At 53.3% G+C, this 14,833-nt stretch overlaps 1 protein-coding gene across 1 annotated transcript in view; it reads right to left on the reverse strand.

Moving 5' to 3' along the window:
• The window catches only part of ARHGAP23 (Rho GTPase activating protein 23), a 72,532-nt gene extending 57,699 nt beyond the window's left edge, over nucleotides 1-14,833 (reverse strand). The window contains exon 1 of the mRNA XM_025440808.3: nucleotides 14,711-14,833. Coding sequence (XP_025296593.3) covers nucleotides 14,711-14,773 — 63 coding nt within the window. The 5' untranslated portion in view covers nucleotides 14,774-14,833. The remainder of the gene's footprint in view (nucleotides 1-14,710) is intronic.

Consider the following 14,833-nt stretch of genomic DNA (forward strand, 5'->3'; position numbering starts at 1 on the left):
AAAAAGCAGTATGTGCATGTGCACACCCACATTCATGACAGCATTATTTGCAATAGCCAAAAGGTGGAAACAACCCGAATGTCCCCTGATGCACAAATGGATAAACATAATGTGGTATATCCATACAATAGAATTTATCTGGTCTTAAAAAGGAAGGAAATTACAACACTATGAACCTTGAAGACGTTATGCTTAGTGAAATAAGGTGGGAACCAAAGGAGAAACGTTACATGATACTGCTTATACGAGCTATCTAGATTCACAGAGACAGAATAGAATGGTGGTTGCCACTGGGAAAGGGGTAAGTGAGTGGTTGTTTAATGGGCAGAGAGTAGAAAAAGTTCTAGAGATGGATGGTGGTGATGGTTGCATACAATGAGAACATACTTAATGCCACTGGACTTTCCACTGAAAATGGTAAATTTTACAGTATATGTGTTTTACCACAATTTTAAAAAATGGCAAAGTCCTATTCAAATTCAGATTTGAAGAACATTGTTGCCAGAAGATGGGACAAATGAACAGGTCTCCCAGTGGGGCCTGGAGCAGACCTTCTTCACAGAGGTTGCCCAAGATAGCTGGGTGCCTCCTGTCTGGAGGGCCTTTCCCTCCCACCCCTCTCCATTATGCTTTCTCGGAGTCCCTTTTGTCATCTTTGGGGTCCTATGAGTTCCTGAATAGGAGGAGCTCTTAGGCTGCCAGGGGAGTCTGAACTTTGTCATTGATGAGGACCTACCATCTGGACCCATGGAGGCCCAAACTCTTGGCATGTCACACCCAATGCATCAGGACCTTGGAAGAATTTCCCTAGCAAAAGCCTGCTAACTGTGGGGTTGCCACCCCCTGAGGCCTCACCCCCTCAGCACACACGTCTGTTCCAAGCCTACACACCACCTGTAACACATACACACACGAGGGTGTGCACGCAGAGGCAAGTCCCTTTTCTCAAATGCTTTCTCATACATACACTCCAAGAAAAACATGCCTACACACCGAAGAGTGTACATTTTTGTCAGAGATGCAAGGCAGGTCCCATGTGCAGCAGAGCCCCCTGCTGGCCCAGGTCCGGCACACTTATCTTTCTCACAGTCCAGAGTGGGCAGGGTGCCCTCATTCCCTCCACTCCACCTCTCCCCACTGCATTCCTAAGTCCCTCAGCCCCAAAACAGGTCCCAGGACCACCACTCCCCATCTCCTACAGAGGAGCAGATTCTCTGCAGGAGGACAGGATGACTTGAGACCTTAGGAAGGGTCTCCTACTGGAAAGAGGCCAGGGCCCTTTTTCAGACTAGATCATATTCAGGGTAGTTATTCCTGGAGGCAGGAGAATATTTGCAAGGACTCTGCTCCAAAGTTACATCCATTCTCCTACTCCACACTGGACAGTTCATTTCAGAAGAGACTGAAAGAGAACTCTGGGAGTGGCTCTTCCTATGGCCCCATACAACACTCTTCAGAAGTTCTTCCTGTTGTCCGACCACCTGAGCGGAGACAACAGGTGTACCCACTGGGTTTCTCTCAGGGGAGAGCTCAGTCCTAGTCAAGCTGAGACCACATCCCCTCCCAGGGCAGGTCTCAGCAGATTCCGAAAGTCTCCCCCAGGGTACATGGGGCTCCCGGCAGGGAGAGGCTCTCAGCCCCACCCCTGAAACCACCCACCCCCTCACCCCAGGCCCTGCCCAACCCGCCCAGGTCATCCCTTCACCCAGCCTGTGAGCTGAACCTCTCCCTAATCCAGTCCATGATGCCCCAGAAGCAGCTGGAAGGGTGGAGGGGATGGTGGCTCTGTAGGGACAAACAACCTCCCTTGGCTCTTGCCCATGGGGGAGCTGGGATGGTTTCTGGGCTAGGCTCTGTGGTCAGAAGACACATGGCATCGCCTTTGGCCTCAGATCATACTCTCACCAGCCTGCCTGGCCCCAAATTTGAGACATGGTAACTATCACAGCAGTAATTAAGATCAAACCCTTACTATATGCCAGGCATTCTGCACATGTATTCTCTCATTTAACAGCAGAGCAGCCTCTTGGGACAAATGTGGCACATACCCACTCACTACTCTGGCCCTTTGGACCCCCCACCCTGTCTGGTACAAGGTAGGGAATGCTTAGTGCAGAGGCATTGAGGGGTGGGAGACAGGAGGCAGTGAGAGATTGCTGTCCTAGCATGAATTGGGAGAGAGCATCACACTTGCCATTGATACTGGCCCTTCCCCTTTCCTGGGCTATGTGACCTCCAGGTCAGTCAGGTTTTCTTACTTCTTCAGCTACAAAATGAAGGTAGGGATAGGAGCCTGACAAAGTTGCTGGGAAAGCACTCTGAGAACCAAGAAATGGGAAGTTTTATGGCTTATAACCCTATATTTCACTCATCAGAGTGTGCCCTGCTTCCCAAATGTCTCCTGAGTCTACCCACGAGACCACTTTACCATGTCCATCACTCTGTTCCAAGCTGCCATCACTCCTCTGGTCCCTGACAGTCCAGCCTCATTGTTTTAGTTATGACCACCAGGCCCTGTGGGATGCTTCCAAGCTTCATACCCACAACACCCCCCTCCTCTGTGTTCTGCTACCCTGGTCTACTTCCAGTTCCTTTAGGGTCTAGGAACCTTTCCAGCCGCAGGCCCTTTGCACATGCTGTTTCTGGAATGCTGTTCTCTCTTCCTCAGCTCTCTCCCTGCCTAAGCAAACCACACCCTAATTAATTCCTTTCCACCCTGTAGTTCTAGCAAAAAAGCCACTTCCCCAGAAACACCTCCTCTGGGTCCCAGATTGGGTCAGGTCCCCATGTACCAACTCACATCACTCTTGAATTAGTGTCTATGTATTTATGAGTGTGCTGGGCACACTGTTTCTGAATGGGAAGGAATAAATGAAACTCTCTTTAGAGGGAGACCCCATTGGCCAGAACCCTGTCTCCAGGAGGAGTCTATCTGGGGCAGGGGCTGCTTCGGACCTTTGGTCATCTTTTTGTACCCTTTCCTCAGTGGGAACTGGGTCCAGAAAGTGGGGGTGCTGCAATAAGGGAGTAAGGGGTGGGGAGAAAAGGGAAGCTGCTCCAATCCCCTTTTCAGGGCCCTCTGTCCACCCTCACCCCCAGCCCAGCTGGCCAGACCCTTGTCCACCCAGGCAAGGCTGGCCCCCTACATCCACAGATCTCTCTCCCCCTCCCCCATCTTCCTCCAGGTCTCAGCTTGACGGTTTAGGAAAAACTTCCTGATCCAAGCTAAAGAACTTGCCAGGGTCCTGCAGCTAGTGGCTGCTCTGACTCAAGCCCAGGTCTGTCTGCGGGCAGAGCCCAGGCTCTTAGCCACCTCATTACACGCCTCATTACTACCAGTTTCTCCCTCGAGGCCAGGCCAAAAGACACGCCCCCTCTCCGGGCCTCAGTTTCCTCTTGGGGACTGGGCCACCTCTAGATTTCTGGAAGGCTGACGCAGAAGTCGAAGGTGGGGGAGGGAAGAGGCAGGGACAGGAGCGGGTAAGCTATAGGAGGGAGGAGCGCGGAGGGGCGGCAGCCTCCGGCCAGCCAGACGTGAGAAACGCCAAGTATGCGAACTACGCCAGCCCGAGCTATGAATAGTGCGGCCAAGCTGGCAGCCCAGGTCTGCCCAGCCCGCCCGGCAGCCCCCCCGGCAGCCCCCAGCCCCAGCCCGCCCACGCCAGCCCAGCACCGGGGGCCAGACATTCGGCGGGGGCAGGGGAGGCGCGCTGGGGAGCGGAGGTGGAGCCACGGGACCGAAGGGGCGTGGTCATGCAAATAGAAGGCAAATAGAGAGCAGTGCGCCCATCTGATTGGCTGGTCTTGGCAGGTCTGGGAACCAGAGCCGAAGGGGCAGTCCACGGGAGGCGGTGGCCACGCCCAGCGCCGAGCCCGGCCCCTGCTCACACCCGCTTCCACCCTGGCGCCTGGAGGTCCTTCGGGTCACCCCGTGGCTGGTATCCCACTGATGCAGTGCCTCCAGAGGAGGCCTCTCACCCTGTTCATAGGCCCTATGAGGCTCTGCCGCCTTAAGACACCGACCCTCCCACCCCAGAGCCAGGTCAGCCCCGCTTTCTTGGAACTCACCTGTCTGACAGATGGCTGGCACTTGGAAAATTTACAGTGGCTCCCTGGCCTGCCTCTGGACACCCTTTGCTCATCAATGAGGGAGCACACTGGCCTAGGGGCAGAAGACTCAGCCCCTGGCCTAGTCCTGCCCTTGTGTGTCCCTAAACACATCAGTCAACCTCAGAGCCCAGCCCCTAGTCTCATTCTGAGACTATTGACTGTCACTGAGGATGAGGGAGTCAAAAGAGATCTAAGATCGGGTCCCAGCTGTGCGACCCAAGTCAAGTCTCTTCCCTCTCCAAGCTTTTGTCTTCTCAGTTGTAAATGGGGCCCTTTAGAGGACTCAGTGTTGAGTGCTTGACACATAAGAGTTGCTGAACAGGGGGATCCCTGGGTGGCAGAGCGGTTTAGCACCTGCCTTTGGCCCAGGGCGCGATCCTGGAGACCCGGGATCGAATCCCACGTCGGGCTCCCGGTGCATGGAGCCTGCTTCTCCCTCTCCCTCTGCCTGTGTCTCTGCCTCTCTCTCTCTCTCTCTCTCTCTGTGACTATCATAAATAAATAAAAATGGAAAAAAAAAGTTGCTGAACAAATCTGAGCTCAGTACTCCACAGAGGCCTTTTTTTTTTTTAATGAAACCGTCCCTGATTTTATGAAGAGACAGGCATGCAGCAAATAAAGAGGCTATAAAGCATAGTGTCCAAACATTCCTAAAGAGAATTCAGAGGAATCTGAGTTTAAACCCCAACCTGCCCACTTCTTAGCTGTGTGTCCTTGGACTAGTAACTAACCTCTCTGAGTTTTCTATAATTATAAAACAGAAATAATCTATTCCTCATGGAGTTGTGCAGATTAAAGAGATAGTGTATGTAAAGTGCTTGGCACAGCAGTGTCCAGCACAGGAATGGTCAATGTTAGTTGTGAGGTGCCTGGGTGACTTAGTCAGTTAAGCATCTGCCTTCAGCTGAAGTCATGATCCTGGTATCCTGGGATCGAGTCCAGAGTCGGGCTACCTGCTTAGTGGGGCATCTCCTTCTCCTTCCTCACCCCTGGTGCTCTCTCTCTCTAATAAAGAAATAAAATCTTCTAAAAAATTAAATGTTAGGTGTCATCAATATTCCTGTTATTAACACGTGGTTCTCATAATGCATGCCAAATGCTATGGGAATGTTCATTCATCAACCAACAATATTCAGTCAACAGGTCCTGGTCTAGAAGCTGGAGGTAAAGCAGTGAACAAGATTAAGTCCCTACCTTCGTGGGGCTTAAGAACTACTGCCCAAAGGGGAAGTCCCAATATATTTGAGGAAATGGGGTAGAGTTGGGGGCTTACAGAGAAGGGTATTTGAACTGGGCACTGAAGGATGAATAGGAGTTTAAAAAAACAAAGAAGGCAGGGAAGGCTTTATCAGACAAGGGGAAGAGATGGTATGACAAGTTTCTGGAAAAGGGAAAAGGATGATACATTCCACCTCTACCCTGTCCTCTCCATCCTTACCTCCAGTTTCAACCCTCATCATCTCTCATGTGATCTGCTGCCTCCACAGTCTTAGACCCTTCCACAGCTCCAAAGTGTCTATGGATGCAAGTCAACTTCCTTAGTATGGCCTGAGGGCTCTGCCATGATGGTGGAGGGGAGGGGTAGGATCTGGCTTTCACCTTCCTTGACAATCTCAACTCTACTCTTGGTCTTGCACTCATTGATGCCTTAAGAGGCCAGGCTATTTCACATCTCTTTGCCTTTGCTCATGCGGGATCCTTCTGTCTGGAATGCTACTCTCTTTCTCCTCCATGAGCCCCTCTGTCCCAGCAGACATCTTTCAAACCCTGGCAAGCCTTGCCCCCTCAGTGAAGCCTTCTTCCACTTAGAGCTGGAGCACCTTTAGAGGAGGCAGGGGCTTTGCCCAAATATACTGATGGAACCCAGGGCACCCCTATACCACTCAAGAGCAAACCCAAGGAGACACGGGGAGAACGCTTGTGCCCAGCATGGTCATGGAGAAGCAGAACATAATTGTGCTGCCTGCATCCACCACCAGATTATGTCTGCCCTCCCCTCTCCTTCACTATATCAACCCCTACTTGGATTTCAAGGCTCAGCTGGGGGCAAGAGGAAGGGTCCACCTTCCCAGAGTGGTGTGGGTGTCCTCCAGGCTTTTCCTTGTCAAGGAATATAGCAGTGACCACAGGGACAGGCTTAGGATTCAGAAAATCACAGTTCAATGCAAATGCTAGCTGACCTTCAGTGATATCATCTACCTTCTCCAGGTCTCAGTTCTAGTACCAGTAAATATGTAACCACTGTCTGACGGCCCTTGAAAATGATCAAAAGGAGTTTCACACAAGAATCCTCAACTTAGGGGATCCCTGGGTGGCTCAGTGGTTTAGCGCCTGCCTTTGGCCCAGGGCGTGATCCTGGAGTCTCAGGATCGAGTCCTGCGTCGGGTTCCCGGCGTGGAGCCTGCTTCTCCCTCCTCCTGTCTCTGCCTCTCTCTCTCTATGTGTATCATAAATAAATAAATACATCTTAAAAAAAAAAAAGAATCCTCAACTTAACAATAGGTTTAGAAACAGGAGATGAGAGAAAGGAGATTAATCTTATCACCAACTGTTTTTTGTTTTGGTTTTTTTTTTTTACTAACACCTACAGCAATTCTATCCACCAACTCTCTTTCCATCGTGAAACCCTTCTTCCCATCTTTGGGACCACAGTCACACTCAGATGATATCACAGTGAAGACACTCCCTTGTGCCTGCTTCTGTCTGGCTCCTCAGTAAAGCCAGGTCATTTTTATGTCAAGAATTTTGGTAAAGGGCTGCAAAAAATGTTCTGGAATGGCAGGCAGTATAGAGATAAATCTCAGAACCTGTGGTTATGACATCTTAGTGAAGCTTTTGGGTGGTAGGAAAGGCAGACAATGAACCCCTTGAGGGCAGAGCTATGTCTTACTCATCCAGATCCCAAGACCATAGAGGGAGCTGGGAACACAGGAACTCTACATAGGAAATGGTCACCAGATGGACAAAGGTCTGTGTGCATTAAGACCTGGTTTGCATTAAGATCTGGTCATGGTCTGATTTCTCCACTTCCTGGAGTCAGGTCCTCCTGCTGCCCCCAGTGAAGTTAGGGAGAAGAGGAACACTCTATGTATATGCCAGGCCTGGGAATGTCCTCACTGTCCCAGGCCACACCCAGTCTCTCAGATAACACTTTAGCTAGAAAGGTGGGGACCTAAGAGTCTGGGAGCCACTGGAAGAGGAACAGGTCCCAGGAGTGAAGGAAGGGGGGCTGTTTCTCTGTCCCAATAGCAGTCTCAGCCTTGTTGCTTAGACCGCTGTTCCTGCCTCCCCCTCCCCTCTTGCAGACATCCCACCACCTGCTGGGCTTTAGGTTCAATCTCAGCTGTCCCCTCACCCCCATCAGAAGCTTCAGGGCAAAAGGAGGGCAGAGTGCCAAGGATTCATTAGAGTTAATGAAGGCTCAGCTCTGTAGATGCCAGTGCAAGATACAAGAGAGGACCAGAACCGCCCACAGCCCCCCATCAGGGCCTGGGGTTCTCAGCTCCTCCTCCCCCTCTCTTGGGGAAGAACCAGGGGTCACACCCTCAAAAGAGGACAGGAAGATTCTGAAGAATCTTCTCAAGTGTAGAGAGTGCCATGATGCAGAGAGATCAGGGTGTGGGGAGGTGAACTACAAAAGAGCCCCAGGGGGATCCCTGGGTGGCTCAGCAATTTAGCACCTGCCTTCAGCCCAGTGGTCCTAGAGTCCTTGGGTGAGTCCCACATCGGGCTCCCTGCATGGAGCCTGCTTCTCCCTCTGCCTGTGTCTCTGCCTCTCTCTCTCTCTCTCATAAATAAATAAAATCCTTAAAAATTTTTTTTTAATTAAAAAAATACAAAAGAGCCCCAGGGTGGGGTAGGGTTCCCACCTGGACTGCCCACTGTTTAGTAAAAAAAAAAAAAAAACCCACCAACAGCAACCCACTTCTTCCTCTCCCTCCTTTCATGGAATCACAGCAGGGCAGAGCTAAAGAGACTCTGGGAACTTTTCAGCCGCCTGAACCCCTTTCCCACCTGGCCTGCATCCTCCATCTTCCTCTTATTTCCGCCTGTCCCTTCCCCTCTGCCTCTGCACATTGGCCTTGGCCTGTCTCTAGGCTTCCAGCTCCCTAGTGAATCAAATGTGTGTGTGTGTGGGGGGGGGGGTGCCTCCAATATCCCTCCAGTTAAAATGTTCAGAGATGTCCCCTCTCTACTTGGCTCCTCTCTCCCTCCCTCCCTTTCTCTTGGAGAACAATACAGTTTCCTCCACATTGAGAATGAAGGAAACTGTGGTGGAAGGTGGGGGTCTCCACTACAGCCTTTTGAGGGGTGCTCAGGAGCAGGAAAAGCTCCAATAGGCCAGACTGCCACTGTCCCTCCTACCAGGGGCTCTAAGTCCTGCGCCAGCACCAGATCCTCTCCAAGGAGTGTTCTCATGCTCTTTGAGGAAATTAAAAAGGAAGACACAGCTGTGGATTTAGAAGCCCAAGGATTAGACAGAAATCAATCTGGGGACTGATAGAAACCAGGCACATGGCCAAAGTGAACTCTCCCCTTCCCTATATTAACCTACACTTGGGGGCCAGGCCTCCTGGAGTGGTTGTCCTCCTAAATGGCTCCCACATGTCGTTGTCCCCCCGCCACCACCCCAGCCTGGCCACATTCCTCCAGCCCACACCCCTCCTGCCAGCCTGCCTTTGCAAAGAGGCTGGCAGTGGGTCTGTTTCAACATCTTCAACTTGCTTGTGGGTCTCAGACATCCCTAAGCCCCGCCCTGGGCTGTCTCTCCTCCCAGGGATTCAGGCTGAACTTTGAAAGGGTCACTTCAAAGAGGACCTGCCTGTGGAGGGCTCAGCCAGACCCAGGGACAGCTCCTCCTCGGCCAGATTCCCGGAGGCCGGAGACAAAGGCCCCACTGTTCCCCCGACCCCCAGACGCCCCCAAATGCACTGGGCATAAGAAGTCTTTCTTTCTGAGTTCCGCTCTCTACAGGCCACAGCTCTTTGCCACTGGGAGTAGCCCTTGCCCCTCCTTCAGGAGAGGCTGGGGTGTGGGGCACAGGGAGCCAGCAGTTCTCCCTCCACCACCACCATACCCGCTTGGGCAGCCAGGAGCTTCGGAGCTGACTTCAGGACTAGTGGCCTGGGTACCTCACTGCCCCTCAACCAGCACACCCTGCCCGGGCCTGCAATGGCCTCCCCATTCTCCCATCCTTCAGAACCACAGCCACCCTTCCAGGGTTCCTCCAGGCAGCCTCCTAGGCTCTTCAGAGGAGCCTCACAGCCCCCAAACCAGAGCAGCCAACCTCTCATGTTCTCAGGAGGCTGGGGCTCTGCCCCCTTTTCCTGGTGCCCTGCAACAGGAACCAGGTCTCACCTGCTGCCCTAACTTCCTCCCACACGGTGCTGATCCCAAAGCAGTGCCCTTAAAGCTTCTGTTTCAACTCTTCACTCAATGCCTGGATAGGAATCCAGTCCAACTTGTGGGTCCTCACCTCCACTGAGGGGAGTCGCATTACCTCCAGGGGTAGTTCATTTGCTCTGACCTTTCCTTATTGCACCAAAGGTATGTCATTCTCATTTCCATCCAACTATTGTCATCTGTTTAACAATAGTTGCTACTAATAGTTGAGACTACCAAGTGTCAGCCGCTTTACCTATATCATCTCATTTAATCCTCTCAATGATTTTGAGGGATTATTTCAGGGGTAAGAAAATTGAGGCTAAAAACAACCTGGTCACAAGGTCCAGATCATACAGCGAATAAAAGGGGTAGAGCTGAAATTGGAATCCCAGCAGGCTGAAGGCAAGGCCCGACCAACCTGCCTCTAACGTGCCAAGGGGCCAGGCCCGGCCCAGGCCTCCCTCCTGTCTGCCATGGTTGCCCGTATATTAGAAAGACATGTCCACACTAAGTCTCTCTTTTCTTAGCCAGCTCCTCCCACCCCCGGTCTTTGTTAACAAATGAAGTGTGGCCTGGCCACACCAATGACTGATATGATTTCACACTAGCAAATGGGGAGCAGAGGGGTAGTCAGAGGGAAAGAGGTCACCTGCCTGGGGGCATGGGTTTGAGGAGGTTGGAGGAGATGACTGGGCCTAAGGTTTAAGACTGGAGATAGCTGGAAATTCAACCACTTCCCATGGAGGAAAGGTGCATGGGTGGCTATGGCAAGCCCTGCCTCAAAAGAGACACTCTGTCTACCCTCCAACTTGAAAGGGGTAGAATCTTCCACCAAGGTGATGTATTGGGCTAAAGATCTCAGGGCCAGAAAGATGAAAAAGGAACAAGACTTTTTAATCCTGCCTGTAGTCTTTTCCCATGTGCCCATCGTTCAGCACCATCCCCTTAGAATCCTGGGGGAAGAAGGAGGGAGTGAGAGTAAGAGAGAAGCGAGAAGACTAGGGCCCCCAGCAGCCCCTGTTAAGCCTTAGAAGGTAGTCATGGCAGGGTGTGAGCTTCCTTTCCTCCCTAGGTTTAGATCAGGCACTCCTGGCACAGATAACAGGTGATGTACCACTAGGCTGCCTTCCCAAGATTCCAATTCCAGAGACTTCCAAAGGGTTAGATTACAGGATTCTGTGGTTTTTTCATGTTCTGTCCATCAGTCAGTCAATAAACATTCTCTGAGTATTGTCTGTGTGCCTGGCCCTTGAGACACCAAGACAAACACCACACCTTTGGGGCTGCTTGGAATGAGGTTGAGAGCACAGTCAACTCCTCAGCTCTGCCACTTACCACTAGCTGTGTGACCTTAGGAAGCCACAGAATCTCTTTGTATCAGTTTCTCCATCTGCTAAACGGGATAATGAGAAGGTACCTTCCTAGTGGTAAGCACTATGGAAGTAGTTTCTATTATTACTTTTCTTGCCCTTCAATAGCTCCAGGATGATGGGGGAGCCTGATGCGTAGTGTAGACCAGCTGTCAGGATGCCAGGGGTAGAGCTGGGCATGGGAGGCCAGGGGGAAGGGCTGAGAGGCCAGGGGAAGGGCTGCTCCCTGGCCTGTACTTCACAAACATTTATAGAGAGCCGCTCTGTGCCAGGCACTGTGCTGGTCACTGGGGACACGGAGATGAACGGGACACATTGTCCACTCATCCTTGCTCCTCCCCTCTCTCCCAAGGCCCAGTCCCAGAACCCTGCACTGAAGGGGGGGAGGGGGACAGTTGGGGGGGGGGCATCATGGACAGAACCGAATGGAGAAAAGCAAGACCTGGGAGCCTGGAAATCAAGACACCTGGGTTCATGTCCACCAATCACAGGCTACCTGACCTTGGGCACTCTCTGGCCTCAGTTTCCCCACTTTAGCATGAAGGAGGTGGAAAAGATGACCCCTCTGGTCCTGATCCACTCTGACAGGTAACAACTCCACTCCCATAGAGCTTTAAACTCACCCCAAGTGCAGTCCCTAGGCCATCCCAGCCTGCTGTCCCACTGAGGCAGAGGGAAAGAGATGCCTGCCTGGTACTGACTGGCACTGCCCTACTAAAGAGTTGGCACAATTTCACATGAAATAGGGGGGCGTGGATCTAAAGGCGGGTTGTTTGAAGGGGGTGGGGGTGCTGGGGAAAGGCAGAGCCAGCTCCCACAGGCCCTATTCATGGCTGTCTCTGGGGAGGGAGAGAGAGCAGGATCATTAAAACCAGGCTTTGTCCAAATCCCTGACCAAGCCAATATCTCACCTTTGAACCCCCGCAGCCAACAGAGCAGGGCTGATGCCCCTTTGGAAGGAAAACACCATGAACTGAGCCACAGCCCAAGGGCTGTGGGCTCGCCTGGGGTGGGGTGGGGGGGTTGCAGGAATAAATGAGCTGATTCCACACCCACCAACATGGGTGGACACCTGAGGCTTCACCACCCTGAGGCCTCCAGTCCTCTGTTCTGTCCCAGCCTGACGACAAGCATCCAAGCTCCAATCCAGCAGGAGGTGATCCTTGTTCTTGAGCCATGGCCAAGATGGACCCAGATTCAGGGTGGGAGTGACAGTGGGAAAAGGGAGGGTTCAAGAAACAGGACGGCAGGGTAGAGAGCATGGGGTGTGCAGCCAGATTGCCAGGTCCCTTCCCTAGCTCTGCCACTTGTTAGTGATGTGACTCTGGCCAAGTGACTAGCTCTTTATGCCTCAGTGTCCTCAACTGTAAAATGGGAATAGTAACTATACCCCCATCACAGTGGTATTGTGAGGATTAAATGAAGTAGTTTTTATAAATCTTGGCCCAGAGTAATTGCTAGCTACATCTTAACTATCGGCTGTATTATTAAAGCAATTCCCCCCTCCTTAAAAACACGTTTTTTTTTTTTTTTCCGGGCACTAATGTATACACTTATTTGAATATATTTGCATCCCCTATGAATCTCTCCAGATTCCTACACTTGGAATCTAACATCACAGAGATCTACCTAACCCACTATACTAGAGGAAACTTCCTTGTAGGATGTTCTAGGCCAGACTGGGATACTGCAGTTAGCAAACCTCTCCCTACAAGTTCCCCTGAAGAGCTAACTGCAGCCCCTCATACTGTAACTTAGTCCATTCTACTTCTTTGTAGTATCTTTTACCCTTATATACCAGGTAGTCCTTCTAAGTATCCCTGCAATGAAGGATGAAGTGACACATCCCCCTGCCCACCCCTGCCCTGCTCTATTCTGCAACCAGCACCATCCCTCATGCCCATTCCCATCTCTGGCAAAACTGCTGCACCCCTAGAAGACCAGATGGGCTTCATGCAGCCCTTCCCCATGGGTTCAAGGCAAGCCTGGTGAGGGCACAGAGAGGTCCCCATCGAGGCAGCCCAGCACGAGGCCTACTCCCTGGGTCCAGTCCTTCTCCTCTTGGGCTGGGATCCTCTAAATCCTGCCCCACGCCCCATGGCACCCCAAAGCCACCTTCCTAACAGCAGCCTCCTCCCCAAAACTTCACCTTATGCCAGGATCTCATCAGAGTACCCAGGTTCTAGCTCTAGCACTATCACTGTGTAGTGTCATAGGGTTTTGAGGTCCTGGAATCCAGCATTGAAGGTAAAAGGGATTTACTGCTCTCATTATTCCCAAGGGGAAGGCAAGGCCTCAGATGCTGGAACAGGAGTTCCCAGCCTCCTAGGGGTGAACTCAACCACCTTGTGAGCAAATGGAAGAGGCTGGGGCTGGGGGCCTTTGGGTTGTGTTTGGAGGCGAAATGACTGGTTATGTAATGGAGATTCAAATCGCATGCCAATGAGCACATCTCAGTGAGAACAGCCACTTTTGGGAATAAGGCTGTTGCCCTGGCAGAGGGGGAAAACCACATGGAATCAAACCCCATCCACCCCCAGCTGGGCCTGGGGTGGGGGTGGACATAGTAGGGGGGTTGGAGATGAAGTATGTGTTGGTGTGTGGAGGGGGGTGAATCCAAGGGACTCAGGCTTAATGACCTCCACCCCCACCCCCTGTCCATCCTGAATTTCAAGTTTGTAATTAGGAAACAAACACTTTGGCTGAAAGGTGCAGGGAGAGTCTGTAAAGAGAGATACAGATTGATAGAGAACTGAGTATACATCCAGCTCCTGAGACACAGACCAGTCTCAGAAAGAGTGCAGAGCACCAGACCCCAGCTCCAGAATGGGATGGGGGTGTGGGGGGTGGCAGGCAGGGAGAAGGGAGGTGGCTGAGGAAGAGCATCACTAAGTCCTCCAGCCTTGTCAGAAGAGGAAGAGGCCTAGACCTTGACCCCAACCTGGACCCAGAGGGAACTTCTTTTCCAACCTGGGAAATGACTGGCCTGACCGTGTCCAATCCTTCAACTTGGGAAGGAGGGTGGTGTAGTGTTGGGGTACTCCAGCACCAGGCAACCAGGCCCTGAGGTAGGGGCTGGCTCCAAAGGGCCCCAGAGGCCCTTACCGGCCCCTCCCCAGCTTCAGCAGCTGGTAGATGAAAGAACCCAAGCAAAGCAGCCCAGCGCTGAGTAATGCCCCTGGCACCCCGTGCCCAGACCCACCCACAGCCAGCCCGAGGGGGCGGCGGGGAGCACAGCGGAGCCTTCGGGACCCAGGGTCCCCAGGGCCCGTTTCTCTTCCTCCAGGAGCCCGTAGGGCGGCAGACCGGCTCCCTGAAGCTCGGCCTGCGGTCCGGCCCGGCAGGGGGCGAGTGTGGCGCGGGGAGGGGGGTGTCCGGCCGCAGTGGCCAAGGACATCCCGCTCCGGGAACCCCCTCCCCCACTCCCTCTCCCTCCAGCTGTGCCGGGGCCTCGCCAACGGAAAACGAAAACTCGGGCAGAGGAAACGGCGGCAGATGCCCCGCCTGAAAAACCCGGACAAAAGGCGCGGGCCTCTCGCCCCCGCTGCCCGGCCACGGGGGGCCTGGCACCGCCGCCCTGGTGCGTGCCCTCTGCCCTGGCAGCCCCGTGCGCGTCCCGGGCCCCTGCCTGCCTTCCTCCTTCCCGCCGCCCTGCCCAGGGCACCTCTCGCTGCGGCCCCCTCCCCGGCCCGCCACCAGCCCAAGTTCCCTGCGGCCGTGCCCGCGGTGCCCGCTCCGTGCGCCCCAGGCTGTGCCCGCCGAGCGGGGGCGCCACGACCCCGGCCCTGCCGCCAGCTCCCCGGCAGCTCCTGGATCCGCCCCCTCCCCTGGCCCAGCGCCCTCACCTGAGGGGGCCGGGGCTCCGGGCGGGGCGGGATCCCGACCAGGCAGAAGGCGACTCCATTCATCGGGCGGCAGCGGCGGCTCTGCGGCCAGGGCACTGCTGGGGGCGCGGGCAGGGACCCGGG

Source organism: Canis lupus, chromosome 9, assembly GCF_003254725.2.
Source record: "Canis lupus dingo isolate Sandy chromosome 9, ASM325472v2, whole genome shotgun sequence".
Classification (NCBI taxonomy): Eukaryota; Metazoa; Chordata; class Mammalia; order Carnivora; family Canidae; genus Canis; species Canis lupus.